We start from the raw sequence: 21,941 nt of genomic DNA, 5'->3' as shown, positions 1-21,941 counted from the left end.
CTTATCTCATTCATCTCCTGAAATTTTTAGTGTGTGACAAAGAAAGATAAAGTCTGCAGGTTTCAAGCTTGAATCCAAAGGTTATGCTGAACCAATGGATGAAAATAATTTCTACGAATGCCTTTGTCTTCTACAGATAAGATACATCAAGCATAAAGATATGAAGGAGAAGCCTGTAACCAAATACATTAAGAGATTTACTAGCATTCTGATTTCAAAGCTGAATGAGAAGAAGAAAAATATTTAAAATGATTTAACGCCTAAATAATAGAAGTCTGTGTGCTTTTGTAACTCTAAAAAATAGACCACAACATCTTTGGAAAGTATCTTAACTAAGTTATCATAAAATTCACATGATTTTAATAAAATATAGAACATCTCCCCTCTAAGCAGGTATTGAAAACTTAACATTTTCCCACCAAAAATAAAGAAGAGAATTGATGGACATTCTCAGAGCACTTAACAAACAGGTTAAAAAATCTCTATAAATAGTTCTGAAACCAGCGGACATTGCTTCATGGAACAATAATCAATAATTATAATCAGAACATGCCACTGGATAAGCTAAATATAACTGAAAGTGGCTCATATTAAGATGGACCCTATGAAATTATTACGATCCAAGAATGGAATCCACAAGTTCTTTATCTGCAGCATTTGCAACATTTGCACAATATCACTCAACAAAGAAGCATCAAACAAATGGAGTCATGTGGCAATGAAATAGTTTAAGATACCAATTCAGGTTATGTCATTGTCACCAGATTCATATTTTGATCACTTTTAAGGAAATGGCAGAAACTGTGCAACAGATTGCTTCAGGTTTTAAAATTTTAATGTCTACCAAGTACCTTACAAGATACAACCAATGGGATAGCATTGTACATAAGAAGCCTGCTATCTATCATGGACTGACCAAAGACAAACTATTGCCCACAATCCCTAAAAATAATATTGATTCATAAAAACTATGAAAAACTTTTAAAATAAATATCACCATTATTATAATTATAATCATAATCTCTAAATTACATGGAATCAAAAGTTTTTTAAAACATAGAGACCTAATAGAGGTCAAATTCATGTGGCATCAGAATGAGATGCATATCATTTCTATTGTCCTTTTTACTACTGAAGTTATACTAGAGATGCTTTTATTTAATCTACAAAGGATTCTCTTTCTTGTACTTAAACTTACAAATAGCATTTATTTATTCACCCTATGCAATAGTCAATAAAACATTAAATGTTAAAAAATTATAGTAGAATAGTGATTCATTGCAAGATCATTTCTATCTGAACCTTGTAACAAAAGATGAGAAGGAAAGAACAATAATTAATAATAATAATATGTGAGTTCCTTAAAGGTAGGGAATGGTTTTACTTTATATTTCCAGAGTTTAGCACATAAGTAGGCACTTAATAGATAGTTGTTGATTTGTTGACTAATAAACTTTGAGCTTATAATTAAAAGTCCCAAAGCTATAAAAAGCAACTCGTTATTTACTTAGTGGATACTGAACAATCTTCCTCATCTCCCAACACGTCATTTATATTTCCTTTTTTTTTTAATAACAAGCTTTTGACTCAGTTCCATACTCATGGTTTAGTCATGGTCTGTTTATATAGAAATAGAGCCAAACAAAATAAAAATACCATCGTGTGTGATGTTCACATGGAAAAATATTCTCTATTTGAAAGATGCCACCAACACAGTAATGTCAAGAAAAATTGATCTAAAAAGTAGCATCACCAAGGGAGACAATTTAAGTCTCTCTGGCACCTAACATTAATTCCTTTGTCATCACTCCTGAATAGAACTAAATATGGCTTTCAAACCAAAAAGGGGTCATTTCTGTCTGGACTACATAAATATGAAAGGTGACAAAGAAATAAATGATAATTACAAGTTTTGTAATTTATTAGTGACAAAAGGCAATTATTTTATTCACCTGAGCAATAGTCCATAGAACACTAAAAGTAAAAGAGTAATAGCAAGATAACAATTTATACCAGGACCATTTTCATCTGAATTCAATCAAAATTAAGATAAGAACTAGATGAAGAATAATAATGATAACAATATCAATAACAGTCACCTTATGCAGTCCTTTAAGTTTTACAAAGCAATTTTCTCACAATAATCTTTTATAATAGAGATAAGCATTATACAACTCAATTATTCACAATATTAGCTGCATAATAAAGGAAAGAAAAATGTTGTCCAAAAGGGCTTTTACTTTCCCTAGAATTACAAAGAAGTCCTACTTCTAGTCCCTTCATTCTCCAAATAATAAGTAACTCACAGTATAGCAGTTTAAGTATTTTGTATCTATCTTGTGTGATCCTCATAGGATTGTGAGATTCAGTAAAAAATAACTACTTCATAAAAAGAGCAGTGAATTTGGAGTTACAGGACTTGTATTTCTACCACTTATTACAATTTTATTATTAGGCAAATCACTTCACCATTCTAAGTGACTATCTTGCTAATACTGTGGAGGGGATTCATGTTTCAAGTGGGGATTGGGCTAGATCACTGGATGATCATCTCTATTTTACAGATGAATAAACTGAGGCTCATAGAAGTTATTTGTCCAAAATCACACAATTAGTAAGAGCCTGAAGAAAGACTTAATCCCATATTTTTTTGACTCCAGATCAAATACTTTTGCTACTATATCATGGTTCCATGAATATGGTACAATTATCTCCTGAGGTATAAAAGTCAATCAAAGCATACAGACCAGCATTGATGACCTGGAATAAAGATGTCTAAAGAATATGTAGGACAAAGTAAAATATAAAAATCAACATCAGGAGGGAAAAGTTTTTAGCACAGTATGAAAGTAGCTAATTATGGCACTCCTTTAGGAGTACTCCTTCTGTCATGGACTTCACTGAACTTGTTTCTATATCACTACTAGCACTGTATTAGCACATAGTAGGTATTTAATAAATATTTATGGAATTGAATTGCCAGAGTTCTATTTTCACCAGTTGTGCTAATTCATTCATTTAGAAGACTCAAACAGAAAGCCCAGTTATTTTACATAAACCTTCCAGAGTCCCTTCCAAAATTTGATGCTTATGTATTCTTTTTTTATTCTACTCTGAATCTTTCCTTATGCCTTTCAACAAAAATTTATATTCCAGGTATTTCATATTTCCTATGCACAATAATTTTTCATTGCACTTAGATTATATAATATGCCCAGCCATCCTTTGATTGTTGATCTTCTGTATCATCCCCCCATTTTTTTCACTATGACAAATAATACTGCTAAAACATTTTTTGCACAAGTAGATCTTTCCTCAACCCCCACCAATCTTATCGTTGGTATGCAGTCTCAAAAAAAATAGTTTTTAAACTTTTTATATCATGGATACCTTTTTCAGGATATAAACCCTATGAACCTCTTTTTGGGAATAATACTTTAGATGCATTAAAATATATAGTATTACACAAGAAACCAATTATACTGAAACTTTTTAAAATTTTTCTTTTAAAAATCCAAATTCAAAGTATCAAAATAGTTCCTTAAAAAACAGCAAGAAATGTTGCAATAAAAAAAATCCCTGGGCTAAAAACTAACTGCAAAGCTTAAATGGATAGGAACATAGAAAAATGAGTGTTCAATACCTGGCTCAAGCATTTGATTAGTTCATTGATGCACAGTCCCATTTTTAATAGCCTCTTAATAATCAGTTGAGCAAATGATGATAGGTTTAAGAGCCACCTTATACTAAAAAATACTTATTAATGGACCACTCTACCAGGATATGGCTAAAGAACCAGGATTTAACATAGTTTTTATTGATATCAAACAGTAGAATCTGAAGATTCAAAGCCATCAGAAACCTCAACCTCATGTATTCCAGATATAACACCATTTAAACAACCTTCTGATAAACAGCAATACAACCACATAATAAGGCTCAGTTACTGTTTTTGTGCAAGTTTTTTAATCTAAGTTTTAGATTTGTATCTCCTCTGGCCTTGTTTGAACAATAAGTAATGAACTCCCATCAAGACCAAGACTTCTTTAGAGAGAATAGTCTCCCATCCACATGTGCATTCCAATGTTTTATGACCTTATTATAATATAAATAGCTACCAACAGCTATAAGCACCAAAATGCTGCTGTGTTTTTCCCCCACTCAATCAACAAATCCATTTCGTTACAACATACATCAGTCTTTAGCATTTCTTACCTGTCACAATGGGGTATGACTGTGGCCCTGGGACATTGGCCCCTATATCCGCGGATGTAGGGCTTGTTAAATTGGCCTTCATATCATCTAATCCACCAGCTAGCGATGCCATGGCTGAGTATTCTGTGGTCTGAAAAATTAAGCAAAAAACACCTCAGCAATACAATAGCTGAAGGGCTATAGTTATGTGCTGCTGGACTCTCTGCCATTAACCAAACAGGAAAATTCTTCCACAATGCCAAATCTTACTATATAAGAAAACCAGAACATATCAAGTAAGACACTTCCATTAAGTTTCAGTCTTAGATCATTGTGTATGATATAGAACAAACAGATGGATTTTTCTGCCCAGCTCCATGGAAATAGACAGCAAATTTGTTTCAGTCAGTGTTGAGTTGTAGAACTTAGCAGAAAATAACTGGGTCCAAATGAGTTGGTTGTGATTAAGTTCAAATTTGCCTCTGGTATTTTTTATGGTCCATGAAACTAAATTCCTTTTCACTACTATATGCAAACACAGCATGGAAGAGAAGTGGGAGCTGGTTGTTTGGAAGAGATCTGTGTCTCCCACTGAGGGTAGAGTTGTGTTAGTCATAAAACAAGCAGCAGCAACCAATGTCTTCTTAAACTGGTGAATGAATGAGAGATTGCTGCTGCCTGTGCTCTTAATCCATTAAGAGGACTGAATTCTTTATCTGGTGAACTGAGATTGGATTTGGCAAATGGTCACTTTAAGTTTACAAAAACAACCAAGTAAAGCTTTGCTGAAATTTTTAAGAATGTGGGTTTTATTCAGAAACACTTCCAAAGACCCAAAAGGAATTTGTTCTATGAGGTCTGTCTCCCTTCTTTAAGCTATTTTTATGAAACCAAGATCTTGAAATTAGAGTCTTCTTCTTGGATTCCCAAAGGATTGTAATAGCTGTCAGAATGGTTCTCTGGTAAGATAACAGGAATACCAATCAGGAATTTTCCTACTTCAAGTGAACCTAAACCACAAGTATGGATATGTTTTCTATTCACCATCATTCTCACACCTGAAAATCTTATCACCAGTTAAACAAGTTTTTTTAATGAGAGAAAATAAACCAAGAAAAGAGAGATAGGAAGAAAGAGTATTTATTACATAGAAAAGACAAAATTGTCTCTTAGTAGGATTGTTTTAAGGTTTTCAGGCATTCCAGTGAAATTTTGGACTGGCAACTTTTGTGAATGCCATTAATAAAAGGTAGTTGGTAAATTTGCCATCATTCAAAATAAGAGCACAAGAATGACTGGATTATGTAAATGGTATTAACTCTTTCAACATGGTAAGATTTTGAATATTATTATGATGAAATCAAGTTATAGGTCACAACTGATTATGGCCACACAGGATACTTAGGAAGTGATATGAAAATTTTAAAAATTATTATTCTGTCAAATTTGCTGGTAGATATACTCTGGGCCGCAGAAAATAATTAGCCATTTTAGAATAGCTTTTCAGTTTGTTCCTGACAAGTTTATTTTGCTAAAATAAGAAATAGGAGAATCTGAACTCAAGTCTTAATTGAGAAAATTTTAGCAGTCTTGTTTTTCTATAACTACTAAGCACTCTGTACTGTCTTTGGAGTGGGACTACATTATAGTCAGATGACCGAAGTTTAAGTTCTTTCTCTTTAATTTATTAGCTATATGACTATGTGTCCTTGAGGGAAAATTAGTTAAATTAGCTAGCTCTTTAAGGTTGGCAAAATGCTTTATACATATTATTTTGTAACTTTATAAATAACCTAGAATAAAAATGTCACTGTTATTATTATTTCCATTTTACAGATGAGAAAACCAAGACAGAGTTTAAGTGACTTGCCACTCTAGCTATGTGTCTGAGGCTGGACTTGAATTCAATTTTTCTAACTCTAGATCCAGTGTTCTACCCTTTGCACCACCTAGCTGCCCTATGCCTTTAATTCCTCTGAACTTCATCAATAGAATTAGGACAATAATACTTCTACTACCCATCTCTCATTATCACTCTAAGGTAGCATTTATTAAGCACCTATTATATTCCAAACATTATGCTAAATGCTGATCACATGAGGCTATGTCAAGTATTTTCAAAGAACCATACAAACACCAAATATTATTATTTATAATTACAAACATGACAAGAACTAATCTGACAGCCTATAGGCAATAAAAAGAAATGACTGATAGAGCCTCCAACAAGGTACCAGGTCAGTCCTGAAAAGGAAAGAGAAATCTAGAGGAAATGATTGGATATGGGATATGGGGGGGTGGGGGTGGAGGTGGAGATATGTGTGCTCATACACTAACACACACATCTCTGGAAACATTTGTATGTGTGTGTATATTATATATATATATGTCTATACACATATGGAGATGGGTGTGTGTGTGTGTGTGTGTGTGTGTGTGTGTGTATGATCATAATTTTCTGGAAAGGGGCAGCACCATCCTTGGTCTACAAGAGCCTAATCTGCTTTTTTAGCTGCTGGAATTTGGTATATATGTGGTGTGTGCATAGATGTTTGTATGTATATACATGTATGCATGTGTGTGTGTCCCAAATATCTAGCAACTGAAGGAGCAGCTTAGGATCTTGCTGATCAAGCAAGGATGCTCCTCTCCAGCTCTGTGTGAGAGTACGGAAATGGGAACAACTTTGGGAGAGGGGAAAGACTGTCCTAGGATGAGGCAATCTCATAACTATTTTTTCATTGTGCATGGATAGTAATGTTATCTCTCTAGTTTCTTAAAAACTCATTTGAATACAAAGCCATCTATGGTATCCATCTTCTACAGTTGAAAGCCACTGGTTCAGAGTGTGCAGCCTATGAAGTCTTATTTTAAAAACTAGAGATTGTCCTCTAAAATTCCTTCCTGCAAAAGCCATTCAACACTGCTAAACAGACTTAAATATCATCCATAATATTTCTGATGCTCAATCTCAGATGATCTCAAAAATTCTCTAGACTTCATGCAGTATGCCAAAGATTCTCTAGTAAACTCACACATATTCAGATTTTGAGCGTTAGAAGGGACCAAAAGAGCCATTTAGTCCAACCCAAATCTGATCAAAAATCCCTTCAATAATATATTCAACCTTTTTTTGAAGATCTCCTATCAAGAAGAAGCTCCTTTAATACTCTGTTGCACATTCACCCACTGTCCCTGGCTGTATCTCTGGGGCAAGAAGAAAAAGACTAATCCTTTTTTCACAAGACAGCACTTTATGTACCTAAAAACAATTGTCATGTTCCCCCTGCTAACACAGGCCTAATTTTTTTCATTGATCCTTATCTAGCATATTCTTCATATGTGCCTCTAAATGGAGATTTCAGTTTTTAGACAGATGAACAGAGAGATACAAGAAGGAAAAGTATGGGTCTCAAAAATAGAAGGTGGACTATGAAGTATGGTCTTATTTAGTTATATATTTAATGATTGCAGTACTTCTCACATGTTTTTCTTTATTCCTATGAAAAACTAGTATAATAGACACTAAATAAGCATGATACAGGACAAGGATCCATGGGCACACACAGAGTACACAATTCTCTTTGCATTATTCCAATTCAAACAAAATTATCATTTGCTGAGTTACCTATTTCCCAGAGATCTTGGAGAGATTTTCATATGTGGGGTTTGCATCAGTAAGGCACATTGTGTATCCGTCATTATCACTAAAACAAGAGATGTCAGCAATACACAAATACTGAACACTAATTCCTCTCCAGCAAAAAAGAAAAAAAAAAAAGCTCTTTCTACAATCCAGTCCTTAGAATACTTGTGTAATAAAGAGATTTCTTCTTTACTGAGACATGGCCATGAGCCCTGATTATGAGTTCTAGCCTACCCACAAAGGTTATATTTGGGAAAGGGGGGAAGGGAGGGACAGTCAAAGAACACCTGGCATTATCTTCTCTAGGACACTGGATTCAGGCCTTGACAGGTAAATTCTCAGGGAGGAAACCTAATCTAAGCACCCATGCTTCCTCAGGAAAGCCAAGAAGCTTGATACCCAAAAAAAGTGTGAGCTGGACCCTAAGAAATTACCTGAAAAATGAATGCCTGGGGTTGCACCAAGTATTGTCTCATCAGCATGGAGCACCACTGCCATAGCATGGAGGAGAAAAAAAACACAGACATGTGAGAAGGAAGATATATAAAAGGAGATCAGTGAGAAGAAAAAAAAAAGATTACCTAAGTAATGAAAGGGATTTTCCCCCTATCTGGTTCTTTGTCTCTTCCATTCTTCAACTATACCCTCTCCCAGCCTACTTGGAATCAAGCAACTCTTCTCAGATTATATTTATATGTAGAGAAGCACTAGCCATCTCTGTATATTGGGGTTCCCAGGGATGCTACTGCCCATCTCTTGGGCATTTACCAATAGAAGGAAGAGACAAAGAAAGAGAGAGAGAGAGAAAAGAAAGATGGGACCTTCTTGGTTAATTACAAGCTTTCCAAGACCAAGAAGAGAATAAGAAATCAGCTTGGGTCTTGAGCATGTCAAGTAATGTGACTGGTAAAAATAGATTTAAAATTTTTAAACATTGGGACACAGTGGATAGAGCCAGTACCAGTTCTGGAGTCAGGACGACCTGAGTTCAAATTTGATCTCGGGCACTTAACACATCCTAACTGTGTGACCCTGGGCTAGCCAATTAACCCCAATTGTCTCGCCAAAAAAAAAAAAATTCTTTACTTGGGACAATTCTATGATTCTTAAGTGCAATGACAACTGATGACAATCACAGCTAAAATGTTTACTCCCCAGGTGACATCAGCAAGTAATTTCCTATTTCTGTACTTGTTTCATCCTTTGAAAAATGAGTAGGGTGAACTAGCAAAGAATCTCTTCCAGTTTATGACTTATGAATTCTATTCTTCTGTGTTTCACTTCCACTTCAGGCTAGAGTACAACTGTCACACATATCATCAAGTGCCTCAATTAGGGAATTTCAAAATGTTCCTCTCCCTTATTTTAGAAGTTAAATATTAGTGACCAACTAGCTAATGAGAACTTCCAAATAAAGTCCTGCTACAGGCTCAGGAATAATCAGGTATGACCATATGCCTGCTGACTATAAGAAGAAAAATTTTCTAAAATTCCAAAAAATGAAAGAGAAGTATTCTGGGCTTAGTGTTGCCAAAGTCAGTTAACATACTCCACATGACTTCTTTCAGGTATATCTCCATAATACCATAGAAATGTTGAAAAGAAACATCTCATTCATTTCTTATTAAGAAAAGGCACTTCTTTCTCTTTCTGAAGCTAAAATAAATAATACCTATGGATTTAACACATACCATGCTCAATATATATTGATTGATATGGATACCATGCCAATGGGTTTAATTACCATGAAGTTAGATCAGTCATTGTTTTTATCTCTACCTTTTCCCCAACCAAGATCCATGCATTTATAAAAAATTATTTTTAGCACCTCAAAGCCAAAGTATAATGCATAAAAAAATTCATTTTTCAAGGCATCTTGCTAAGCTCAAGTTTATGGAATACTCACAAGCTTAACACCCTTCAGTCTAGTCAAATTTAATATTGTATGAAATATTCACAGATTAAATATAGGAATGTGAAGAGATTTCATTTAGCTGATACAAAGACAGTAATATGGAATTCTATTGAGGAGAGAAGACTAAAGAGCCTAAAGTTTATCCCTTTTCCCCCATCCTCCTGGGGAAGTCACCTTAAAACATAAAATTCAGTTTCTGTTGGACCATAAATGCTTGCTTAAGAACTGCTAAAATTTCTTAAGGTTCTCACCTCCATAAGTTCTCATTAGAATGTAACTATCACAGGAACCCAATGAAGAAAAGTTATTTTAGCTTCCCAGGCTACAGTTTTTTCTTCCCCAAGACTTCCCAAATCAATCTATTTGATTCAATTTAATCCAGCAAAACACATTTATTTAAGTGTCTATATGGACAGATCACCATACTAGTCACTAAAGGAGATATAAAATTTAAATAAGATGTGGTTCTTTCTCACATGGAGTTCATATACTAGTAGAAAGGGAAAGGACAGGAATAAAACATTCAGGACACTAGAATACATAGTATATGGTCAAGTACTTCACAAAAATACCAAACAAATGCTTTGGAACCATTCTGTTCTGGTGAGAGGGACAGTCCAAAGACAGGCTGCTGAGTTATGGAGTAGTTCCCCGGTACCGAGTCAGTACTGGCTTGTAGGGAAGTCAGAAGATCAGGGAAGATTTCTTGGAAAATATGACTTTTTAAAGTCTTAAAGGAAAACAATGTGGAATGCTCTCCTTTGCTAGGATACCTGGCACCAGTATTGCTTTCTATGCTAAAAAGTGAAAGCCAATAAATTTCTAAGCTAATGAAAGTATATTATATTTTCAAATAGACAGATGAGAATCAAAGCATGATTTTTTTCACTTCTCTCTATTCACTCTTTTTCTTTTTCTCCTCCTTTGTTTTTATTGGATATGTCCTTGGTTTTTCCAATGATGCTTTTAATGTTATAGTCTAACTCAAAGAAAATGGAGGTGTAGAGACAATTGGTAACTCAACAATGACCTATGCCTTCCTCTTTTCTTCAATATAACAGAAATGGAAAAACCTCAAGGGTATTATTAAAGGACCAAGCCTAAAGTATTTGAGGGTTTGAGGAGGGAATAGAGATTGGATTGAAGTAAATGGGGAAGAAAATGGAGGAGAATATTCCAGCCCTTCTTTAAAGGGCTTTACTTTCATCTTGATTCTCAGAATGGGCAAAAACCAATTCGGAACATTCTTTTTCCTCTTGGATTTATTCTCTCTCTTACAAGAAATAGAGACGGCTGCTGGTAGAGGCAAAAGAGAAAAGAAGAGAAAGGCTGTTCCATTTGGTTTTCCTACTCGGGCCTTGTTGCAGTCAGCCATGAATGATGTATGAAATGAAAAATCCTAGGCTGCTGGCATTTTTCCATGGTTGACCTCCCCTCAGCCTTCTCTGCACACCAATTTTCACCAGTGGGCAGAGAGCATACACCCTTTCCCACCTAACCTCCCCCTCTAGTCCCAATGATATGAGTAAATATTAAAGAGATAAATATAAATTTGCAAAAGTATTAGCATCATTAAAAAGCAATTAAATATACAGGTGATACTTTTCTAAATTTTTTATTCTTTTTTATTCTAAATTCTCTTTATTCTTCCCAGCTACATGGTATATATCTTGTTGGTACATAGTTATTTACATATTGTTTCCTCCATTAATATGGGAGCTCCTTAAACATTGAGTGTGTTTTTAATCTTTCTTTGTATCATCATCACTTAGCACATTACGTGTGCTTACTAAACACTTATTGATGGATTGATTCATGATATTTTGAGCACAGTGTAGGAAGAAGTTAAAGACTGCATTTTAGCTATTAGTGTAAAACACCTGTTTCACTTAGGTCTCCTATTGAAACTACAAATATTATTAATATATCTTTAAGAAACAAAAGCACTTGTATGTGGACAGTTGGAAGTCAGTATTTGGAATGCCATTGATTGGCGAAATTTTGTATCTAGAAGTGAAGAGAAAGCACCTGCTATTATTGTAAACATTTGAGTTGTTTGATCTTCCAGATACCCAAATTTTGTAAACTTTATCCAACATCTTTGCTTTATTATTTATTTCACTAGTTAATATTATATATACATATATATGAATGTCTATCTTTGGGAAAGAAAGTTTCTTCAATTTGATAAAAAAAATATTAAATTAACTTAAGTGAGGGGATTGACCCAACTGATTAATGAAAAAGAGGTTGCAATTACTTATTAGAAAGGAAATGCCCAAGCAGATCCCTGGATCACTTGAGAACTAGGGATGACAAAATTTAATTTGAAAAGGATCAAATGGCAAGCAGAAGGGTGACCCACAAGTGAGCATGGTCAACACCATCTACCTCGATACACAGATAAAACCAAAATTCTCCATAATCATAGAAAACAAACAAACCCACTTCTGGTCTGCTAAACAAGTAGAGAGAACATCATGTAGTAAAGAATATCTCTTGATCAGAGGTGGTAAATTCATTAAAAATGTTTCTGTTTACACTTCTATTTACAAATGTTTATTTGAATAAGAGATTTTGCTCTGATAATGAAAAGGTGGTTACATTCACAAGTATGTTCAATAGTTCAAGTCTTGTATTTCATGCCAGGAAATCAGACACGTGTTGATGTGTTTAAGCAATCAGAAGGCCTTACTTAAACAAGGAAGTTGTTTGATTTGTAAATAGAAATGTAGATAAAAAGTAGTTCATTTCTCACTTGTTCTCCACTGCTCCAAAAATGAGCTCATGTCATTTTTAGTATTGTTTTAATGGCCCCTTCTTTCTCTCCCACACACATTTAATTGGGGCTGCTATACATTCTCTCTCTCTCTCTCTCTCTCTCTCTCTCTCTCTCTCTCTCTCTCTCTCTCTCTTCTCTCTCTCTCTCTCTCTCTCTCTCTCTCTCTCTCTCTCTCTCTCTCTCTCTCTCTCTCTCTCTCTCTTCTCTCTCTCTCTCTCTCTCTCTCTCTCTCTTCTCTCTCTCTCTCTCTCTCTCTCTCTCTCTCTCTCTCTCTCTCTCTCTCACACACACACACACACACACACACACACACACACACACACACTTCTTCCTAGGCAAAGCAAAACCCAAAGACTGAAACTACTAGTAGGAAAACCTTTTCTCTTTTATCCTAAACAAAAACTTTTAAAGCAAAGGATGCCAAGCACTTAATCACTATTCTCATCAGTCTTCACAACCAGCCACCCCTTTTCTCTCTTTTCCAGCTAAGTAGCTTTTCTATTCCCCATGAATGCAAGTAAGCCCCCAAACAACTGAAATTTCATTATTTTAGGAGAGAAAGAGCTTTTTCCCCAAACAAAACTTAAATAGTAATGGTAGAAATAGAAGCACAATCTAAGTTTCCATTGCCTTCTTGTGTTAAGTTCACAAAGAGGGAAAAATTGTAACATTGGACATGGTTGGGAGCCTTTAATCCAAAGCAGCTCTAATTAATATCCTCAGCTTTTCAAAAACATTGTACTGTATACAGCTTTAAGACCATCAAGGCTGTTCCGTTTTAAATGTTATGGGAAGAGAATTTTCATTGCAAAATCCTCTTTCTTCACTCCCTGTCTCCTTGAAATCAGAACTGAGAAGGGACTGGAGGATTTATATATCAAAATGGCTTCTCTCCCTTTAATTTTGTCATTTATATCCTATTTTAAAAGTTTATCAACACAACTCTCCATACATCTGACAGCTACAAGTGAACAGAACTCCACACTTCACCTTTCAATGTGTTACTGACATTTTTTTTCCAACAAAATTTTGGTCTCACCTTTAAATGAGCCTTGTTGAAGAAGTGGATTTCAAAAGTGTCCAGCGTATGTGAGTTGGAATGGTCAGGTTTTGAGGATTCCCTTCTGTTAAAATGTTCTATTTTAATTTCATGGCTGAGGTTTTGTTTTGTTTTGTTTTTTATATTCTTTCAGGTATCATGAGGGTAATCCCCAGGTATGCCTTAAAAACCACAAGATTTATCCAGTGTACCCTAGCATCAGCCCATTTATTTATACCTTGCAGAAGAATTGACCTATTTTTAACCCAAACCTTCAGATAATTTACATACCTAGTGCTGGGTGCTGTCTGTCTCAGGGTCTCATTCTGAAATCCACATGCACACAGTCTCTCTCTGGTCTTCTAAAGGGATCCCCAAGCCCAATCTAAATGCCTCAAATTTACCTGTTTTTCTTTTATACATATAAATAGCTGCATTTCCATTCTCTCTTTGTTTCTCATTTTCATTTTGCTCTAATATCTGCATGTAAATGTCTGAAAATAGCATCTGTAATTGAGGATTATGAAGTACGGCCAGCTCCTGACAGCCTGCTAAGGAAGATGGATTATCCTCATTTTTCTGTAAATTTTGTCAATTTTGGAATTCATAAGCTATCAACACTGATCAAAATGTGACTGCACAGCTGTGTCAAAAAAAAAAAAAAAGAAAGAAAGAAAGGAGCAGTGACGAGGCAGCTCCCTTGTTCACTGAGAAGATTGGATGGGCTCTCTCCTTCTTTCCTTTCCCCCCCTCCCTCCTCCTCCCTGTCACCTCCCCTCCCACCTCACCAAGCTGCAGGCGGGATGGGAACCAATACTGGTAACTTCTGGTCTTTCCCCCCTGAATGAATGAATAAATAAATAAATAAATCGAAAGGACGCAAATTCTCCAGTGCACCCGTCTCAAATCAAAAGTGTAATTTATTGCATGTTCTCCCCTCTTTATTTATCCCTAAGTAGTAAACACGATTCCCATTCAGGGGGCTGGTTATGCTCCACTCCTATCAGACAATCACAACACACTTGAGGCAATTGTTTAGCCTCTTCCTCTCAATTTTCCCATTACTGGGAGTAAGTACTGTTGGGACTCTTTAATAGCCCGACTGCAGCCCATATCAATAACAGATGAGGTTTAATCGTCCAACACAAAAATTATTTAGGCTCAGTAAGGACATTCAATGTCATTTGCATAATGGCATTTCTATCGTGGTGCACCTAAGCCGTCGTGCATAAACAAGGCCCTGGGACCATAAATAATAATAAATCATGACGTCTGTGCTTCTCTCCCTGTAATAGGAGCCACTCTTTGTAGAAATTATTTCAGGAGGAAATGGGCACTGCAATTGTAAAGACATGTGGCGGGCCATAGCTCAGTAAATCACACAGACACTCAGACCTACACTCACAACCCTAAGCTAACAACAAAATCTATATGAAAGAGCAAAGAGAAACAAGAACACTTGTGGATGAAATCTGGAGGTCTCCTTAAAGAAAGAGGACTGATTAAATCAAAATGATCTTGAGGGCTTAGAAACAAATCCTCAGAGGTGAGGAAACTGGTTGCAACTCCAGAGTTCGCCTTCCATAGAAGGTGCCATGATGACTGTTCACATAAAAAGGATTGGTTCTGCTGGTATAGATCGAGAAAAGTCAAGAAATAGGATGAGAGAGGAAAAGACAGATAAATGTCGTGGGGCAGAAGAATACGTGGAAGAGAAGAGCAGAAATGAGCACAAAGGATATGACTAGAACAGACCCAATCTCTCTGGAAGAAATATAGAGAAAATGTCCAGGAAATTATCTTTTTATATGAATAGAATCAATGTGGACATTTGTGGTAACAATATTACCAGCCCATAACACATTAGGACTGAGGCTAAAGTTTTCATGCTTATGGTAAAGTTTCAAAAAATGTGTTCTATTATTGTTGTTGCTATTGTCTTCATGCAGTAATTCAATTCTAAGATATAAAAATGTTACAAATTTGAACATTCCTTTATATCAATGTTACAAGATCAGAATATCCCTTCATATGTAAGTCATAAGGGAGAAACTTTAACCTCATTTTAAAAAATTATAAACTCTAGGTCTTAAAATACAGTGCTTTCTACCAACAGTAGGAATAGTATTTAATAAGAAAGAAAAGGCTTACTAGAATAACATGATGACTTGATTAAATTTTATTCAATCAATCAAGTATTTATTAAGTTGTAACCACTATGCTAGTCTCTGGGGTAAAGTGTGAAATGGGGGGGGGGGATGGGAGAGGAAAGTGAAGGGAAGGAAGAAGATGGAGAGGAAAAAAAGAGAAGACAATATGTACATATGTACATATAGATAAAGATAAATACAAAAATATAGGGGGAAACACTGGAAGCAGAGATTTAAAGTAAAGTAAGGATTGATTTTAAGAAATGGAAATGAAGATGGAGTACATTCCAGACAGCCTGTGAAAGATGGAAATAGAAGATAGAGTATTCAATAAATATTTATCAAGAAGTTACCTTATGAAGAACACTAGAGATAGAGACAAATAGAGAAACAAAGAATGACAGAAATAGGAAAGAAAAAAGGAAAGAAGGAATAGCTACCAGGAAAGTCTAAGGATAATGTTTAGATGCTACCAATGAACTTAGTATGTGATCTTAAGAAAGTCAAATAACCTGTTCATGTCATAACTTTGTTTCTTTATTCAGACCTGGGTGGAACTCCCTTTTCAAAGACTCTATCTGTGTAGATTGATAACAGCCTTAGAGATGCAAGATATAAAGGAATCATAAACTCTGTTGATACTGTTTACTTATTAAAGTGAAAATCATAACCAAAAAAAAATAGTAGAAGTTATATTATCTCCTTTTATAGGCTGGAGTTCATTTAAAAATTCAAGAAATTAGACAGAGATGAAATACCATATAAGAATGACACAAAACATAGTTTGACGAGGTATTGCTGTCTTGACGAGTGTAGGTGTTTGCCTCATCAAGTTATGTTTTGTGTCATTCCTATATGGGAACACATTTTGGTTGTGATCTATTTTTTGGTAAGATTAGAACAGCATTGAGAAGGCCTTCCACTAAAACTCAGTGATTCATGTCGCTGGGTTGGGCTTTGCTTGCTTTCTCCCTGTTGTCTTCTTTTAAAAATAGATATGAGTCTGGTAGATCTCTAACACTTAGGTATAAAAATTTTATCACCTCACTTTCCCCTCTAATAAGAAGGACCAAGAACAGCATCCAAACATCCTGTAACTACCATAAAAAATCAGGGGTACTGAAAAGAAAGTATAGAGCATAGTACAACTTAATTATTTAATAGAGAATTGAAAAGTTAAGTTCACCTTCATCAAAAAAGAATAACGAACACAAAAGATTATTCAATAAATATTTAAAATGTTCAAGTAGTTCTTTGATTAGGAGGAAAGAATAATCTAAAAGAAATGGAAGACAGAACAGGGAGGGAGATAAAGAGGTAGAGGGAGGAATAAGAGAACAAAAGGAAAATTCAGAGAGAAGGTAAAACAAGTAAAAGGAAAAGAGAAAGGAAGAAATTTAGAGACAGCAATTCAGTAGATTCTAAAGTGTAATTCATGCATTACTGTTCATTTGAGCTGTGGTTTCAGAGGGTTACCCACCTCTTACCCCTGCCTATGGAAATAATAGCCAATGATATTCAAGACTCTTTATCCCTAATACTGTGTTTGGAGAGGCTTGCAAAGGGCTTTCCTCAGAATAAGCTATGAGATAGATAGATAGTACATTTACAGATAAAATGGAGGTTCTGATTGCTATTTGCCCTTGGTCACACAGATAGTAATTACTGGAAGCAGAATTCAAATCCATGTTACCTGACCCAAAGTCCGGCATTCTAACTAGAAGACAAATAACTAACTCTGCCTTCAGAAACTACAGCACAGAACAGGAGAACCATAATATCCATCTTGTCTATATTGGTAGTCAAAAAAAGTGTTGTCTTTTAACAGTATGAAATCTAACTGACGGTCCAATCTGTAGAACAAATAAATATTCTTCACTCACTGCCATATACAAGAAAAACTAAAAAATCTCTTATCAAAATGGTCTAATCTCCTATATCAACTCCAGGAAAACTCTTTTTGTTAGGTTAAGGAAGCATAACATCCAAAGCTAGAAAAGTGATAAACTAACTGATCAGATCATGTCTGAAGCACCACATTTTAATAAGTATGTTGACCAGCTGAAGGATATCCAAAGAAGTCACCAGTTTTGAGAAGTGCCTCTAAGTCATGCCCTAGGAGAATCATTTGAAGAAATTGGGATATCCAACCTGGCAAGGATTTAAGGAAAATACAATCGCTATCTTCAGATTTTTAAAAGGCTGTCCAGTGGAAAGGGGATCAGTCTTGCTGCACTTCACTCCTGAGGATAAAACTGGGGGTTATGGGTAAAATATTAATGAAAACTTAGTTTTGGTGTCAGGAAAAATTATTTCACAGTTTAACGTCTTTAAAAATGGATTGGGTACCATGGTAAGTGGTAGTAAACAGGAGGAGGACACTTCAAACAATGACTAGACAATCATTGTCAGGTATATTTAGGGAAGCTTCTGGTTCCAGGATAAGTAGAACTAGATGGCCTTGGAAGTCTCCTCTAAATGTGTTTTATTCTGCTCTGTATGCCCAGCAAACTGAACTGTGGTTTCTCCATCTCCACTCCCCAAATAGTTAAGGTGGGGTTTGGGAGAGCAATGAATTGGTCAACTCCTTCAAAAATATGATGGAAAAACAAAAGGCAATTAATAAAAATTAATTTTAATAAAATTTTTAAAAGCACACTTTGAAGAGAGGCCCTCCACAATCTGATGTCCATTACTTTTCCACTTTTATCTCCTGGTCTTCCTTTCTACACACTCTGATCTCCAGTCAACCAGGACAGCATTCATTCAATGTCCTTTGCCACATCTGTACTTTTACTCATGTTCCTTGCTTGAAAATTCTCTTCCTCATCCCTCCTTCCCTCCACATCCCTTTGCTTATAGAATTGTTAAGCATCCTCTTAAGCTACTTGTACTCCAGTCACTTCCAGGAAGCATCCCTACCAAACCCCACCTCCTCCTCAAGTCAATAATGATTTCTATTCACCTATCTCAAGAACTTTGTTGAGTGTTTTAGGCACATGTCTTATTTCATATTATAATTATTTGTTTCATCATCCAACTATTACACTCTTAATTCTATGAGGATAGGGATTTTATCTCATCTACATTTTGAATCCTTTCCAATGAGTTTCTACAATCCTGTACATAAACATTTAATAAATGCTTGTTGAATTGAACTTAAGACAAGTCATATTCATGAGACAGTTCAGTCTGGGGGATAAGGTTAAGAGGTGGACAATGACTACAATGCAGAGTCAAAAATATCAATAAAATGCATTTTTAAAGAAATGAAATCATAAAAGAACAATGTAAATTTTAAATGGTATGGATAAAAAAGAGAAAACGAGATTTTTGCAATAAAGCCAGCCCCTGTCAAACCCATATTGCCTCGGTAATAGATATTTTCTATATCCTGTGCCTCTAAGATATTTTTACAACCAAATGTAGGACTATCTTCTTCTCTTGTTTCTTTTTAATGCCTCACAGAGTCGCCATGCATCTATGGATACCTGGTCCCTACAATAAAATAGAGAGCCCTAATATGAGAGAGGACTGGGGGATGGTTCTGTCTGAAAAACTGTTTAGACCAGAAATAAGATTTGGATCAGTGGAACAAGCTAAATTACTTCTTTCAAGGGATAAGGCATGGATTTATTTTTAACTTTTTATTGAATCTGTGGAGAACAATCATCTGGATCAACGTCATATGAATAGAGGCTTGTATGACTAACTTGTTTGGAAGATAAGTTCAACTGTCATAAGAGAAATTGTGATAAACCATAGGTCACCACTGAACTTGTTAGTACAATTGAATAGTTAGTAGACCTGTTGTTTTTTGAGGGAAACCTCAAGGCCTATCTTTGCACTGTTGCTCATATCACTCAATTCTCAATGGGCCTCAATTTTTTTTGGAAAAGTAAAGCAGCATTATACAGTAAAAACTACTAAGTTGTTCATACCCTTTGACCCAGAGTTCTTAGCACTATACCTTAACAATATTGAAAGGGGAACAAATGCCAGCTATACAAAAACTCTCCAGCAGCTTTAATTGAAATAGAAAATAGGTGCAACTTAATACCAGAAGAAAACCAAAGATGACATTTTTATACTATTTTAGCTTACTCACACATCAACAAATAGTATTCAATTATTTCAATAAAATAAAAATAATTTGGAATGGTTTAAATCTGATTAATTCCATTTTGCTTATTTATATGGATCTTTTTTGTGGTTACTAAATTAACAATATAAAATTATCCAAGTTAAAATGGCAGTGCATTTTTACTAGTTGATGACTAGTACTCCTTGGGAATTTAATGTAGGAAGAAGGCAAACAAAAGTGAAGTTAAAACTCTGCTCAGGGATCCTGAAACAGGAAAGAAACTGAAAAGTCATTAACCGTTTTACAATCCTTATGAAAAAAGGTCCATATACGGATTCAAATAGGCTTAGCAACCTCAAAATACCTCTGGAAACCAAGGGTTAGAAATTTCCTTTTCTTCTAGTTGCCAATAATAAATAATAATGCTGGTCTGATTTGTGCAGCATTTTCCATCCCATTATTTCAGAGCCAGAGAACCTTGCACCAAAAAGTTAAAATATGCCCGTCATCATAAATAGGAAAAGGGGTTCAATTTACCAATGAATCTAGGTACCCAGACTATAATATTTACTTACAAAATTACTTATATTTTAAAAATCACTATTATTTTTATTTTTTTAGGTTATGCATGTATGTTCATTTTTCACATATTTCCATGAGTTATGTTGGGAGAGGAAAAAAAAAAGAATAAAGGGGGAAAACCATGAGAAGAAAAAAAAGATGAATATTTTATGTGTTGATCTATATTTGGGCTCTATAATTCTCTCTCTCTGGATATGGATGGCATTTTCCATCCAAAGTTTATTGGGCTTGCCCTAGGTCACTGAACTACTGAGAAGAACCAAGAATATCATAGTCAATCATTGCACATTCGTGCTGTTACTGTATACAACATTTTCCTGGTTCTGCTTGTTTCATGTAAATCTTTCCAAGTCTTTCTAAAATCACCCTGTTTATCATCTTTATAGAACAATAACAATCCATTATTTTCATATGCCATAACTTATTCAGCCAATATCCAACTGATGGACCTCTTCTCATGTTCTAATTCTTTGACATCACAAAAAGGGCTGCTGCAAACGTTTTTGCACATGGGGGTCCTTTTTCCTCTTTTATGATCTCTTTGGGATATAGATCCAGTAGTGGTATTACTGGATCAAAGGGTATGCATAGTTTTATAGCCCTTTGGGCATAGTTCCAAATTGTTCTCCAGAATGGTAGGATCAGTTCATAACTCCACCAACAATGTATTAGTGTCCTAGCAAAACTTCTTGTATTTAGAGAACACCGATCAAACCATTTTCCAGTAGAAATACTTGTGTCCTCCTTTAAAATATTTCACTGTCATGTAATTTTAATAAAGATTATTTCAATATAATAATAAAGATGTTCTCATCCCTCGGTATGAAGGCAGCAGGGAAGACTGAGATTAACAGAAGACTCAAAAGGTATTGTACAACACAGAGTCCTGTAATCATCAATAGAAATTCAATCACAGAATTTTGGAATTGGAGATTTTTCAAGTTATCTATTTCAACTTCCCATCTTCCTGACAGATGACCATCACATCTCTGCATGAGATCCCATAATATATTATATACACCCTACCCCAATGACTGTGTACTCCCAGTTGCTGATATAAAAATACCATTCCCTGCTCTCAATCTATTGTTCCTTTAAACCTAATTACCTCAATTCCACATCCATAAATGTTCCTCTCCAGGTTTGCCTGTATCTTCTACTGTGCTCTCTGGAATACCTTGTCCATAAATAACAAATTATATTTCTCATTCATTCTATTTCTGGCCCTCATTGAGATATAGCTCCCTCCTGATGATACCACTTCCATCATTGCCCTTTCTAATACTGCCTATATTTTCTCTCACAAAATTCTTCCTCCAACTCAGTGTTTGGAAAGGGGAAATGGAATACTCCTTGCTTCTCATTGCCAGTTCCAGACTCCCTCAATCACATTCACCAGGTAACTCGCTTGAGGTACATGACCAATCCAGATCTTAATGGCAGGATCTACTTATCAACCTCTCAGAAAATATCCTTTCTTTCTCAAAGAGTTCAGTAACAGACTCATTGTCTTTCTCTTTGCCCTAACTTTTACTTCCATAGTAAAGGA

At 35.1% G+C, this 21,941-nt stretch overlaps 1 protein-coding gene across 1 annotated transcript in view; it reads right to left on the bottom strand.

Moving 5' to 3' along the window:
• The window catches only part of PAX5 (paired box 5), a 314,686-nt gene that overhangs the window by 177,424 nt on the left and 115,321 nt on the right, over window positions 1–21,941 (bottom strand). The window contains exon 6 of the mRNA XM_051996111.1: window positions 4,216–4,345. Within this exon, the coding sequence (XP_051852071.1) occupies window positions 4,216–4,345 (130 nt within the window). The remainder of the gene's footprint in view (window positions 1–4,215; window positions 4,346–21,941) is intronic.

Source organism: Antechinus flavipes, chromosome 1 (genome assembly GCF_016432865.1).
Source record: "Antechinus flavipes isolate AdamAnt ecotype Samford, QLD, Australia chromosome 1, AdamAnt_v2, whole genome shotgun sequence".
Taxonomy (NCBI): Eukaryota; Metazoa; Chordata; class Mammalia; order Dasyuromorphia; family Dasyuridae; genus Antechinus; species Antechinus flavipes.
The sequence above is the reverse complement of the archived record's forward strand: the minus strand, read 5'-3'. Positions and strand labels throughout refer to the sequence as shown.